The 14,716-nt window shown below is 40.4% G+C and overlaps 1 protein-coding gene across 10 annotated transcripts in view; it reads left to right on the top strand.

Annotated features, from left to right (window-relative positions):
* The window catches only part of TRIM2 (tripartite motif containing 2), a 94,548-nt gene that overhangs the window by 67,791 nt on the left and 12,041 nt on the right, over positions 1 to 14,716 (top strand). For all 10 annotated transcript variants that reach the window (XM_061584589.1, XM_061584583.1, XM_061584586.1 and 7 more), the window contains 2 exons: positions 4,369 to 4,439; positions 14,059 to 14,199. In XM_061584589.1, the coding sequence (XP_061440573.1) occupies positions 4,369 to 4,439; positions 14,059 to 14,199 (212 nt within the window). The remainder of the gene's footprint in view (positions 1 to 4,368; positions 4,440 to 14,058; positions 14,200 to 14,716) is intronic.

The raw sequence follows: 14,716 nt of genomic DNA, 5'->3' as shown, positions 1-14,716 counted from the left end.
TGTTTTCATAAATTTGTTCATCGTTAACATGCCTCAGGACTTGATTTTGCTTTTGTGTTGTGACCTCCCTCTAAAATGGGAGGTATATAATTGTAAAAAAAAAAGTTCTACAGCTGTTATTATTATTATTATTTATTAAATTTATATACCGCCCGACTAGCGATAGCTGTCTGGGCGGTGAACATAAAATAGCATAAAAATACAATGAATAACAAAATAATACTAAAATACAATCAACAATCCAATACAATAAACATTTTTAAAAGTAAATCAGTGTAACTTAAAATGCTTCAGAGAATAGGAAGGTTTTGACCTGGCGCCGGAAGGAGAGCAGAGTCGGCGCCAGGCGTACTTCCTCAGGGAGACTGTTCCATAGTTCGGGGGCCACCACTGAGAAGGCCCTAGATCTTGTCATCACCCTCCGGGCCTCCCTGTGAGTTGGAACCCGGAGGAGGGCCTTCGTAGCAGAACGTAGTGCACGGGCTGGTTCATATCGGAAGAGGCGTTCCGCAAGGTATCGTGGTCCCGCACCGTATAAGGCTTTATAGGTTAATACCAACACTTTGAATCTAGCCCGGAAACATATTGGCAACCAGTGCAAGCTGGCCAGAACAGGTGTTATATGCTCGGACCGCTTGGTCCTTGTCAGCAATCTGGCCGCCGCATTTTGCACTAGTTGTAGCTTCCGAACTGTCTTCAAAGGTAGCCCTACGTAAAGCGCATTACAGTAATCCAAACGTGAGGTTACCAGAGCATGTACCACTGATGTAAGGTCCTCTTTACTCAAATAGGGACGTAGCTGGGCTACCAACCGAAGTTGGTAAAACGCATTCCTAACCACCGAGGCTACTTGAGCCTCAAGTGAGAGGGAAGAGTCTAAAAAGACTCCCAGACTACGAACCCGGTCCTTTAGGGGGAGTGTAACCCCGTCCAGGACAGGGTATATATCCAGCATCCGATCAGAGAACCTGTCCACCAACAGCATCTCAGTCTTGTCTGGATTGAGCTTCAGTTTGTTAACTCTCATCCAGTCCATTGTCGTGGCCAGGCAACGGTTCAGCAAATCGACAGCCTCACCTGAAGAAGATGAAAAGGAGAAGTAGAGCTGCGTGTCATCAGCATACTGATTCAGTAAAACATGGGCAAGAAATAAGCATTTTATCTTTAATATTTGTTGCATAGTTGTATACTGAACTTATATAACTTTTCATAAACAATTTTTTGAAATATAAGTAAACTAAGATATTGTTCCTAAATACTGCTTTCTGCTACCATTTGTATTTTGTATTAAACACAGTGCTATTGCTCATGTTACAGTTAATGTTTAATCACTTGGAGAAATTAGAACCTAAACTGTACAAGTCTTGCCAGAAGCTGTACAACTTTTGATTAGATACCAACTTGTGCCTGAAAATGCTTCAGGTAACTGCCTGCTAAGGCCCCAAACTTCGTTTTATCTTCAAAGACTGTAGAGATAATATTCAGTGCTTAATAGGCTCTTAAAGGTGAACAACTCTCTCTTTGCACATGAGAAAAAGTCTACAGACAACATTAGCCAGACTTGGAGTAGGTCCATTGAAATTAATGGACATGACTAACTTTTGTTGTTGTTGTTATGTGCCTTCAAGTCGATTACTACTTATGGTGACCCTATGAACCAGTGACCTCCAAGAGCATCTGTCATGAACCACCCTGTTCAGATCTTGTAAGTTCAGGGCTGTGGCTTCCTTGATGGAATCAATCCATTCTGGTTTAATTTGTTCTAACACCCAATTATTTGTCTTTTTCACAGTCCATGGTATCCACAAAGCTGTCCTCCAACACCACATTTCAAATGAGAGGATTTTTCTCTTATCCACTTTTTTCACTGTCCAACTCTCACATCCATACATAGAGATTGGGAATACCATGGTCTGAATGATCCTGACTTAGTGTTCAGTGATACGCCTTTGCGTTTGAGGACTTTTTCTAGTTCTCTCATAGCTGCCCTCCCCAGTCCTAGCCTTCTTCTGATTTCATGACTATTGTCTCCAGTTTGGTTAATGACTGTGCCAAGGTATTAATCCTTGACAAGTTCAATGTCCTCATTGTCAACTTTAAAGTTACATAAATCTTCTGTCGTCATTACTTTAGTCTTTTTGACGTTCAGCTATAGTCCTACTTTTGTGCTTTCCTCTTTAACTTTCATCAGCATTCGTTTCAAATCATTACTGGTGCATTAATTTCAGTGGGTCTGCTCTGAGTCGAACTTAGATTATTCCAACCCAATATAATGTAGTTGACTTGCACAATCATGCACAGAGTTGCATAAGCAATTGCCCTGAGAGCTATTTGCTAAGGGCGGTATATAAATGCAACCAACCAAATAAATAAATAAATAATAAAAATGGCTAGTTAGCAGATATCATGTGTTTTTCCACCTGTCTTATTGTATCTGTTATATAAAGTTCCATTTCTTTTTTTAAAAAGCCAAAATTAGTCTGATCAGGTTGCAAGCCAGGGCAGAGGGAGGACAACTGCATTTTTCAGCTCAGAATTATCTTTCCCATGCTGTTTTCATTTGGAAGGGCAAAGATATAGGGAAGATTCAGGGATTCTGGATATTTACCGTTGCTGTGAAAAAACAGCTTTGGGGGGGTGGAAGGGTGATCTTGAGCTGAAAAGCAACTTAATGTGAAAGGGTTAAGCAGCCTCTGCCCTGACTCTCAATTTGCCCAGGCTCTTTTTAAAAAAAAGGGTGGGGGCAGAACATAGAACTTCATGGTATATGTTGTTTGACCTTCAATTTGCACCCTTAATTTATTCATGCAGTTCATCATATGCAAACATTTGTTTTTTCATTTTGAGATGTCCTTTGTTAACGTGCTGAACTGTATCATTGGCATGGCTCAATGCAAAATCTGAATCTTGTTGTACACCTATCTAGAGCACACCCTTGTTGCATACCCAATTCAATGCATATCCCTAATACTGGGTTAAATAAAATGTGGGTATAATTTTCATTCCAATTGTTCTTCAGATCTTTGGGTGGGGAAAAAAACAATATCTCAGGAAGAATGAAATGCCCCTGGTCTGATTGCTGTGCTTTGTTGGCCATGTCATGTCTTAAGACAGAGGTAGCCAACATGGTGCCCTCCAAATGTTGTTGGACCCCAGCTCTCATCAGCCAATGGTCAGGAATGTTGATAGGAGTTATAGTCCAAGAACATCTTGCTACCCCCACACTTAAAATCTTGTTGAGTGAACAGTATGATAAATATTTCAATTATTCAAGTTCAAAATCCCACAAGGTAGGGGAAAAAGCATGTTCACTTCAATATGTTAAATGAGTTTTAAATAACCTATTTTTTAACTTTGAAGTTGTACTAAAAATTAAGTGGGGAAAAGCCGTGAAACTGGTTTTGAATATGGCCAGATAGCAACTTTTTTGTTTGTTGTTCTCTAGAGTAATTGTACTGTTGCCCAAGTGCATATTTTTGTTGAGTTAGTAGCTCAAGGGAGGGTGTAACACACAATCCCACTTTCAGTTTGTGTCTGCAAACATTTTGGGGTGGTTGCACTACATCATTTCCAATCAGTGCATATCCTATAACCTCCTGTTGAAATCCCACAACTTTTTATATTGCAAAGGTTCTGATTTATTTTTGTCCCGCTTTTGTTGTGCTATAGCCCTTCAGATGGCAACAATGTGGTAAGGTTGGGGAAGCATCATGTTATCCTTTATATACCCAGCTGATCACTGCGCTCTGAAGGTGAGGGCCTCCTGCAGATACCATCTTATTAGGAGGTCTATTCCGCACAACATAGGAAATGGACCTTTAGTGTAGTGGCACATACCCTTTGGAATTCCCTCCCCTTAAATATTAGATAGGCGCCATCTTTTCGGTGTCTACTGAAGACCTTCCTTTTTCAACAAGTCTTTTAAGTAGAGACCGTATCCCAGTCTGCATTTGTATTGGAATCACTTTTTAAGATATTTTTAAGATGTTTTAAAGACCCACCGTGGTGCAGAGTGGTAAGCGGTGGTAACGCAGCCAAAGCTCTGCTACTTAGTGTAGCAATTTAAATGAAGCTGATTAATTTCCACACATTCCATTTTTACTTAATATGTTAATTTCTAAAAAAGAAAAAGCATGCTTGTTGATCAAAAAACAAGTTTTCACACATTTGTGTGAAATCATGCAATATGGCTAAACTACCTTCCTTTAAGACCATGAAAGAACTTGTTGAATTACACCAACAGTTTGGATCAGAACTTTTAAAATGTGGTGGCCAGGATGTAAAGTGCTACTTCACAGGGATTGAAATCCATGTTGTCATGGTTTATAATTTTTCCTGCATTTATCTTTCTTTCTCCTGTTGTTGCAGGGCCTCATTTTGCAGCTGTCAACCACAATAACGAAATTATTATTACTGATTTCCACAATCACTCTGTTAAGGTAGGATGCTGTTAATTCTTCAGAAAATGTAAAATCCCATTAACAAATGCATTGTTGTTACTACAATATCTAATTAAACTTGCAGGTTCAGATAAGAAAATGGAATTGATTAATTCCTGAGCTTCGGCCAAGAAGAACTAATTGTTTAAATTTAGAGGTAGAGAAATAATTGGATTAGAGCTTTGTCTTTTTAAAATAAAGCTGTATGTTCTCTTTAAGTTGATTCAGGAAGTACAGAGTTGATCTCCAGTAGAAAGAAGACCGTGGAGTCTTTTCATACCATCATTTTGACATGCTAGTTGTCACTTGTAGAAGTTTACTCTGTTCAAGTTACTAAGTATTCAAGAGCTCCTCTGGACCACTTAACATATTGCAAAATTACTGCGTAGAAGTAACAGGCATGTGTGCCATTAATTACATAGGAAACTACGTTATACCAAGACGGATCATTAGTCCATCTGTTCCAGTATTGTCTGTACTGATTGCCAGCGGCTCTCCAGGATTTCAGACAGGAGTCTTTCCCAGCCCTACCTGGAGATGCCTGGGATTGTCCCTGTGATGTTTTTCATGCAATGCATGTGTTCTATGACTGAGCTACACACTCTTCATTAGTCACATGTTATTTGTGTGCGTGTGTGTATGACACGGGCATGTTATATTACAATGCAATCACCCAGAGTTGTTACTAAGAAGTCTGATATATATTGCATATCTTTTTCCTTTTCTTGTATTTGGGAAGGACTTCTCTTTAGAACTTTGCACATGTGGGCTCCTCTTTTGCTTAACACAGAGGTCTGTGCAGGTTTTCTACGTGTGTTATATTGAACACACTTAGAAACCTCCCTGTTATTGGAAACCCTCATAAGACGGGGGTCCTGATCATGGAGATATTTTGAAACCCTCTGCAGACCTTCACACTACATGTGTTGATTAATGCAGAATCTAGGGGTGTGGGGTTTTCATGTGGAACCCTGTCCACTTTTTTTTAACCTCCCACATGTTAAGATCTTCATTCTCTGTTCAGTACTTGTTCTCTATTAACTCCTTACTATTGCACCAATCTTTATTTTTGTAACAATAATAATAATCCATCTCTGTCTTATTCAAACCTAATTTAGTTCTCAGTTGCAACATCACACCCTAGCTTTTTAATGCTCTTCTACAGTTCTTAGCTTTGCTTAACAATCTTGTTAACTTGATTAGCTTAATTTTCCCCTTAATGCTATCAGGACTCAGGGCATGTCTAAACCAGCTATTTGTAGAGCATTCATGCTGATAGGTGCATGTGGAAGTTGTATGGCATTGCTAGCATTTGGGCTGTTATCCCACACTTTCCAGTGCAATTTTCCATTACTTTTCTCATCTGACTGTTTGTGCTCGAGTTTAGAAAGAGCAGGATGACAACCAAATTTTATGTGAATAAACAGCTTACCTGGAAGCGCTCTTAGATTGCTTTTTCACATGTTAGCAAAAGCTATTCTGCCTATTGACAGCATATATAAAACTGGAACTTGCTTCCCTGATTCTTCTTCCCATATGCCAAGCTACTTAATAAAATTCACCTCAAAACATGAAAGAGATTTCCTTATCACATAATTATGATTACATTCACAAATTTGGAAAACCTAAAATATTGTTTGTCTAAAACATTGCTGGTAGAACAAAATGTTCATTCATCCTACACTAGTGTGTGTGTGTGTGTGTGTGTGTGTGTGTGTGTGTGTGTGTGTGTGTGTAGCAATTCAAAGAAGGATATTAGCTTCTTCATGCATGTAAAAGGCCAAGTGTGCATCCTGCAGGACTACCTGAAAGAGCCTCCAACAGGTCTTACTTGTTCTTATTGCACTAGATCAGAGGTTGGCCGATATCAGACCTCCTTTGCATTTTTAATTTTATTAGAACACCAAGTTTATCAACCAGTGCCAGCTGCAAAATCCATACAGTTATAACTGAGGACCAGAGTGCCTCTGAGCACATTTTGAGCCTAGGAATATGTTTTCAGTGCCAGAACTGAACTGAGCTCACAATCCTTTCACACAAAAGTCCAGTTCTGGCTATCTCTCTCTATTGTAGTAACCCAATTTAGATGGAAAAAGTAGTTTTGTTGGAGCTATTGTTAAAAAAAGAAAAGAGAAAGAAAGACCAGGAATGGGAAACTCTTGTCAATCAACTGCAAATTGCCCAGAGATCAACCAATAGATCCCATCCTGCCTTCTGCCCTGCACCAGTATTACACATTATAGAACCCATACAGAGACCTTTTCAATTGGGTTCTACATAATAAAAGTCATAATAAAAGGCTAAGAGCAGCAAGAAGAGAAATGTGGCATAGTCCATTATAGGGCTTCCTTTAAGTTACATACATCTGAGTAATGTAACTCTTACTCAGAACTAACTGCCCAATTTTAAATCAAGACTGTTTTTCATAGGCTTCTGGAATTAGGCAGGAAATAAGTGCTCCTGTAGTTTGGATTACAATTAAGAAAGCAAGGCCGCAAGAGAGAACTTAAGGTGATTGTTGGCATTGTTTAGCAGCAGGTGGGCTCTTCTTTTGATCAACATACATCCTGGGAAGAGTAATTGTTCAGCAATGCAGGATTTCCTAAAAGCAAAGGTTTTTAGTTCTGTGGCCAGGCTCTGACAAATTAAGAAAATAAAGAAGTTATGAATCTGACTGAATATTGTATTGAAGAAAACTTAAAATCTATCTGGATTAAGCTCCTGGTTCCAAGGGTTCAGCCTAGCACATGGTTTTCAGTTTATACTGAGGCCTGGATTTTTAGTTTATATTGTCCCATCCTCCTGGCTTCCCCAGTAATATTGGAATGGGTGAGGGAGGGCAATTATTTAAACACCTTTTTCTGTAATTGTTGTGGGCTCCACAGGGAGCCTATTCCACATTAATTTGTAATATAAATAAAAATGGCCTTAAACTTTCAGCTAACTCCTGCATTAATGTTACCACATTTTGTTTACATAGGACAGTCTACCATGTATCATATCCAAAATACGGGATAATGGAAGCATGCAGAAAAAGTGCAAATATAATTGTAATGAGAAGAATGAATTGTATTATAAGCTTGTCATGAAGCCAAGAATTTGTGTTCTTATGGCTTTGTTTTGGTTTTGGTTTCTTGAAAAAGAACAAACAGTTTAATTTTAAATTGTTAGGATAGCAAATCACCTTTCATCCACAGCACTCTGTTCATGGGTATACTACTGTTTGCAATGAGAGGAAACTCCCATGTGGGAGGGAGGATGCACTGGGGAACTGGACTAGGGATCCTCATGTTTAAAGATGGGCATAAATAACATTAATTCTGTTATAGGGCAACATCCCATGATGTCCAGCTGCTTGCGCAATGGAAATCTTCTTGCATGATGGGACTTCTGGTTTATCATTTCTCCCTCCAACCCATAATGCACCCCCCCAAAAAAACCCTGCTCCAGAGGGGGGGCCCAACCCTCCAGTTCAGATTGTGGGAGCACTGAGCAGGTGTCTGGAGAGAGGAGGGGAAGGAGAAGTCCCATTTTGCATATGAGTGTTTGCTTGCATGTAACATCGAAGCTCAGGGCGTGTGCCAGAGGTTGGCCAGGTTTTGGTCCTAGCTAGGAGCCCCTGTAGGGCCCCTCCTTAGGGTGGAGGGGTGGTACTCCTGTTCTGTAATCCATGGCAGCATCAGGTCCTGCAACCTGACCCTGCCATCGATCACAGAGAGGGAGCTCTCAGGCACGTCCCCAATACAGACAGTGTGGGCTTCAGTAAGCCCACATGCACACCCTACCTACATCTCCTGTGAGTGTGGATGTTGTGTGCACTGTGCACGCCTGCCTGCCATCACCCAACATGGCAATGGGGACTTCCTTAAGGGGCTGACGATGACATCTTGGTTGATGGCAGGTGTGCATGCTATGTGCACACGTCATTTATCCGACACGAGAGGTAGACTGAGCACGCATGTGGGCTTATTAGCTCCGTGCCACCTGTACAGGGGGTGTTGGGCTATGGTGCCATGCACCGGGGCAGGCTGGTGCCCAAGTGCCCAGTCATGCCTGGCACCGGTTCTGTCAAAGCTAACTCTTTATGTTTATTTTTAACACTAGGGCTGCCACCACTGCTTGCTTCACTTGCCAACACTGCTTACACCCCACTCTACAGCACCCCAAAGGCCTCCTCAACCCCCTCTGCCAGGTACCCTCTAGCACTCCCCTAACCACCTCTGCCAGGTGCCCCAAGCCATCCCCCACCAACTACATAACACATGGGTTGACAGAGCCCCCCTGTTCGCTGGTTGCTGAACCTCCCCCTCCATGGGTCTCTAAACCTCTCTCCCCTCCCCCTCCATGGGTCTACAAACCTCCCCCCTCCCCCCCAAGTGTCTCCAAGCTTCCCCCTTTCCTTATGGCCTTGCTGCTACTGCTCACTTACTCACTTGCCTGACCGCTAGGCTTCAGCTCAGACTGGCTAGGCCCCGCCCACTACCCCCCACAGCCCCTCCTCTCCTCCTCACTGCTGCCCCCCTTGCCACCACACCATCACAGCCAAGGTTTGCCTGCCCTTGCCCTCCTCACCTGTAAGCGTCACGCTACCTGTGAATGTTTTGTTGCAGGCACGTGCCTATGCAGAAGTGTTCAAGGGTAGCATAGCACAACAGCACTCAAATGTCATACTGTATTATATTTTTGGTAACAAAAATTATAATTAGAAATTATAATGTAATATTATATTTTGGTAACAAAAGGTAACCTTTTGTTATTCTATGTATAACGACATAGATATCAAACCACTCAAGAGGAAGCATATCAAAACCCAAATATAAGTAACAAATCACATTTAATAGCATTACGTGGATGAGCTGGAATGAGCCTGAGTGAGACTTGGGGGTGAATGTCCTCTTTCACACAGCCGGGAGAAAGACTTTAGCAGCATTTAGTTTCACTTTTCCTTAGTCTTTCCGCTTAATTTTGCATGTAAAACAGAGATAATGGTTTATAACCAACTCTACTCTGTTTCAAAACAAGCCAACTCTAAACTCTGTTTTTTTGAAGCTGGCATGGTAAATTAACTCAAGGAGACACACATACACACCACTGCTGGTTTGTATGCAACAAGAAGACAAGATTTGGGGAAAGTGAGAGCCAGTGTGCTGTAGTGTTTAGAGTGTTGGACTAGGACCTGGGAGACTAGGCTTCAAATCCCCACTCAGCCATGAAGCTCGGTAGGTGACCTTGGGTCAGTCACTGTCTCTCAGCCTAATGTACCTCACAGGTTGCTGCAAAGATAAAATGTGGAGGGGGAGAACCATGTGCACTACTCTGAGCTCCTTGGAGGGAAGGTGGGATACCAATGTAAAAATAAATAAATAAATGCTGATGGAGCATGTCCTTGTAGGAGGGGGAGAGGAGAATTCATGAGCCTGAGTCACTCTGGCTTGTGCATGAGGTGCCAAACAATGATTTGATGCTACATATGAACTGAGCCAGAGATATGTAGTGCAGTCCTATATACATGTACTCAGAAGTAAGTGCCATTAGCTTCCTAGTAGGTGGGCTGGTGGGGCTTACAAGGAGGGAGAAGGCCAGGTGTTGGGATGATCAGCATGGTACACAAACACACTGGCAGGATTGCCAGATTGATTCTTCTTATGCCTCCCCCTCTCCCACCCAGTAAGCAACAGCGACCCACCTGCCAGGAAGCAAGCGTAGCAGCTTGCCCCACCTGGCAAGCCGCTTTGGGGTAAAACCATCTTAGCAGCAAAGGGAGCATGATTTTTAGTGGGGGGGGAAATGACACAAAGGAAAGAGGCTAGCTTTAAGTCCCTAAAATTAACTGTGGAATTGAACTGTTTCATCATTGCAATATGATCCTATTCGGGGGGGGGTTGTGTCCGTTTTTGGCTGGTACCCGTGTACCTTTGTCAAGATATGAGTACTGGCATCTAATTTTTTTTTTTTTACCAAAAACACCGATCCTTTTTTTTCATTAATTTTTATTCAAATTTTCAAAGACAAAAAACAAAACAAAACAAAAACAATCAAACAACAAAATAAAATGTTGACTTCCGATTTGTCGCAGATCAGTTATAGGTCTACAATATATAACAATCCTATCTCTAAAATTATATTATAGAATCACTTTCCTCTGGTAGTTACCTTAATTAATCATCAAATCTCATAAACATTATTTTATTCTTTCTACAAAAAGTCAAAGAGAGGTTTCAATTCCTTGAGAGATATATCTTTCAATTTTTCTCCAAATAAACATGTTGCTTAATTCATCTGATTCAAATCTGTTAGTCCCAATAATTTCAATAGCCATTCTTCCATAATCTATATTAATTCCATCTTCCATCTTCAATAATCCTGTTAAGTCCAGTAATTTCAGTAGCCATTCTTCCATTATCAGTATCCCATAATAATCTTGTTGTCATAGCCATAGTCCAAATAAACATATTGATTAATCCATCTCGTCAAATCTGTTAAGTCCATTAATTTCCATAACCATTCTTCCATTATCAATATTAATTCCATCTTCCATCTTCAATAGTCCTGTTAAATCCAGTAGTTTCAGTGTCCATTCATCCATTATGTTAAATCCAGTGGTTTCAGTATCCATTCATCCATTATCAGTATCTTATGATGATCTTGCTGTCATAGCCATAGTCATATAACAAGAGTCTGATGGGAATTTCCCCCATCACAAATATATCCTTGCCATCAATTCTGAATATGTTGCTGAAATATTGTTGTAAAGTCACATCTCTGCTCTGGGTACATCTCTGCTCTGTCACATATTTGTAGTTAATTCCATAAATTTTTTCTATGACAAGCCCCATCACATCATTCCAGTCAAGAATTCTGAATATGTTGCTGAAATATTGCTGCAAAGTCATATCTCTGTTCTTCTTTTTTACAAAATGCACTGGCTCATCTCTTAAGAGTTTCTCCACTATCACATATATGTAGCCAACTCCATAGATTTTTTCAATGTCAAACTCCATCACATCATTCCAGTCCAGAAAATTATCCAAGACATTGATAACTTTACCACCAAAATCTTCATTAATTTCTTCAGAGACAACGTTGAATTCCAAACAGTAAACTTTATTTCTAACATCCATAAACTCCAAATCTTTTTCCAATTTCACACTTGTTCCAATCTCCAGGGCTTGTAACTTCCCTTTAATTTTTCTTTTCTCATCTCTAATCCCATCAAACACCTCTTTCACAGAATCCCCTATTTCTTTAAGCTCCTGTGTCATTTTGTTAAATTCAATTTTCATCTCCTGTCTACCCTGTCTCAGGATTTGTTTTGTTATCTCAATCTCATCCATTATTTTCTGAAACATAATTTCTTTCATGGTCTCAATCACTTTCCTGGTTGCCATTCTTAAAACCACAGAAATAAAAATTATTTCAGCCACAATTGGGTTAATATTCCAGGCTGCTGATATCAGTGTAGACAGTACAGCCTGCCTTATCTCTATGTGTTCAGGAATACAAAACAAACTTGGTTCCCAACATCAAAACAGTTAGTGGCGTTGTGAACAAGCAGATTCGTCAAAATGAAATAGACCAAAAAAATTTTTTCCCCCCTCCTCGAAATAGAAATCCGTCTTCCGTTAGTATCTTTAGAATGCACCTCCAGGACAGCTTTTTGCGATAAAAACAAAGCTTTTTCGATTTCTTTCCTCCTTAATTTCGTGAGTGAATGAGAAAAGTCATAACTCACCTAGGAATTCTTCACAGCTGCTTCATTGACAAATCTCTTTTTTACTGCACCAATTTAAACCAAGTGGAAAAAGAAAATAGAAAGAAGGATGCTTATTTGCCTGTTAAAATCTGTTTTTTCTTTAAAGAAAAGATAAACGTGTCGCTATAATCAGCTAGAGCTTGATGAAAGTCCGTCCGACATTGCAGTTTGAACCTTTTCTCATAAATAAATGAAATCCAGTCCTCCCCACAAAAACAGGCTTTGTGGTTGATCTCACGTTTCTCCCTGCCCAGGAGAAAATCTTTACCAGTCAAAAAAGGCGTTCTGACTGATTTTAGAGCTGAAAAAGCTTCTTCTGAGACAAGAGCTCGGCTCAGAGGCAGCACAGGCAAAGCAACCCTTCCCGGAAGTCCAAAAACACCGATCCTATTACAAAAAAAACAAAAATCACTTCTTTGTGTGACAATAACTTCTTCTTCTAAACCAGAGGATGCCAACCCATAGCCTGTGAACACGATGGTGCCCAGGAAAGCCTTCAGTGGCACCCCCAGCAGGTAGCCCAGAATCTGAGCTTTCATTTAAAATAAAGTCTCTTTAGAAATAAAGTTATGGAGCAAAATGTGCAGGTGCCCTAAGCGATTTCTGTGAAATGAGCTGGCTTGGCTGCTCCTGCCCACTCATTGTTATTAACCAATGAGTGAAGTCAGAGTTGTGATTGATAAGTGAGTTGTTCAGACACCATGCAATAGGAATCCCTGGGGCCTAAAAAGCTGCTGTTTTGCCCTCACTTTTAGTGCACTTTTCCTGCTTCTGTCTTCCCCCCCCCAGTCCTTTCCTATGGAGCCCTATCGCCATAGTTTACCCTTCCTTTTCCCCTAGCAACGAGGATATTTCTTGTGCTGGATTCACCTGAAATCAGGTAGCGTCTAAAAATTATTTTCTGCAAATACTACTACACGATAAGTGTGTGTGAATGTTAAAACAATCCCCCTCCCCTCAAAAAGCAAATGTGAAAACTTTGCAAAGATGCTTAAGCATGTTTCCTGCTTTGTAGGAGCTAAAGACCGGGGACTTATTAAGAATTCTCTATATAGTTAACATGCAGTACAATGGTATACATGTCTACTAAGAAGTAAGTCTTTTTGTGTTTAATGGGGTTAACTTTCAGGTAAGTGGGTATACGATGGCAGCCTTGGCTTTGATTTATGGTTGGCACTGGGGAAAAAGGGGTTTTTTGTGCCTTTAACAGCTGTGTGGCAGGCAGAAATTCAACAGATCAAGCTGTTTCTAGTATGGAAACACGATTATGGAATTGGTGACCCCAGCAGTCTTTCAAAATTTGAAATGTTCCCTCTGGTCCAAAAAGGTTGACAGTCCCTGTTCTAAACAAACAACAAACTGTGTTTAGGGTTTGTTCTTAGCTTACTGCTCCTGCTTTGTTTGAGGAGACAAACCACAAACCTGAGTTCATACTTAATATTATGCCAAACCATGACTATGCTTCCAATAGCACAGCAACAGCAGAATTGGGGGAGCAACCACAATTTTCTAAATGTGCACTAGTACACTTGTTCATTCACTGAAGCCATTGTGTGCTAGCAGCTCTGGAGCATGGCCATAACATTTTAGGATAAATTTGGTTTTTGCTGGTTCATTCTTGCATAGCTTGCTATAATTTTCCTTTCCAGACAGTACTGTCATTTTTGTTGGGTCTTGCCTTTGCCATATGTTGTCTATGACTTCTTTTTCTCCTGTTACTTCAGAAAGCAAATGTTTATCTTCAAGTATTGATTTATATGTCTGAGGATAATAACTATTCTGTCTTGCCTTTAGGCTCTCAACTTTCATCACCAAGTACTAGATAATGTGTGACTTGAAGATTTATTTATTTTTAATTTCATACAGGTATTTAACCAGGAAGGTGAATTCATGTTGAAATTTGGATCTAATGGAGAAGGGAATGGACAGTTCAATGCTCCAACAGGAGTAGCTGTAGATTCTAATGGAAATATTATTGTAGCAGACTGGGGAAACAGTAGAATACAGGTAGGCAAATCATTTTGGGCTTAGTATGATATATGTTGCCTGGATAGGGATTTTTCCTCATCTTCAGGACTAAGACACACGTTCCTAACTCTATCTCCAAAGTGTCTTATAGTGCTAGTAAGAGGCACGTTACCAAATTCTTCCAAGCTACACAGGAAATGGATTGGACCGTGAAAGACCAACCCAAATTGCCTTTGCATTTTTATGAAGTTGTAGGGCAGTCCAATATCTTGGAGAGGAGGTCAGGTCTCCTGCTCCCCTGGTGCATTCACTATAGCTGCCCAATTTCCCTGCTTTTTGAAGTTTGATAGAAATATCTGTGGGCTATAGGTACGTTCTTAAACCGCAAAGTTTTTTGCCTATTCGTGAATATAGATAATGATGTCTGTTTGCCAAAAATCGCCTATCATTTTTAGTAGAAAGCCCATCTTTAGTGCAAAATAATTCTGGCAGCCTTATGCCATGCAGGTTTACTTGGAAGGAAATTCAGTGGCATTTACCCTTAATTAAGAGTATA

Source organism: Rhineura floridana, chromosome 9, assembly GCF_030035675.1.
Source record: "Rhineura floridana isolate rRhiFlo1 chromosome 9, rRhiFlo1.hap2, whole genome shotgun sequence".
Taxonomy (NCBI): domain Eukaryota; kingdom Metazoa; phylum Chordata; class Lepidosauria; order Squamata; family Rhineuridae; genus Rhineura; species Rhineura floridana.
The sequence above is the reverse complement of the archived record's forward strand: the minus strand, read 5'-3'. Positions and strand labels throughout refer to the sequence as shown.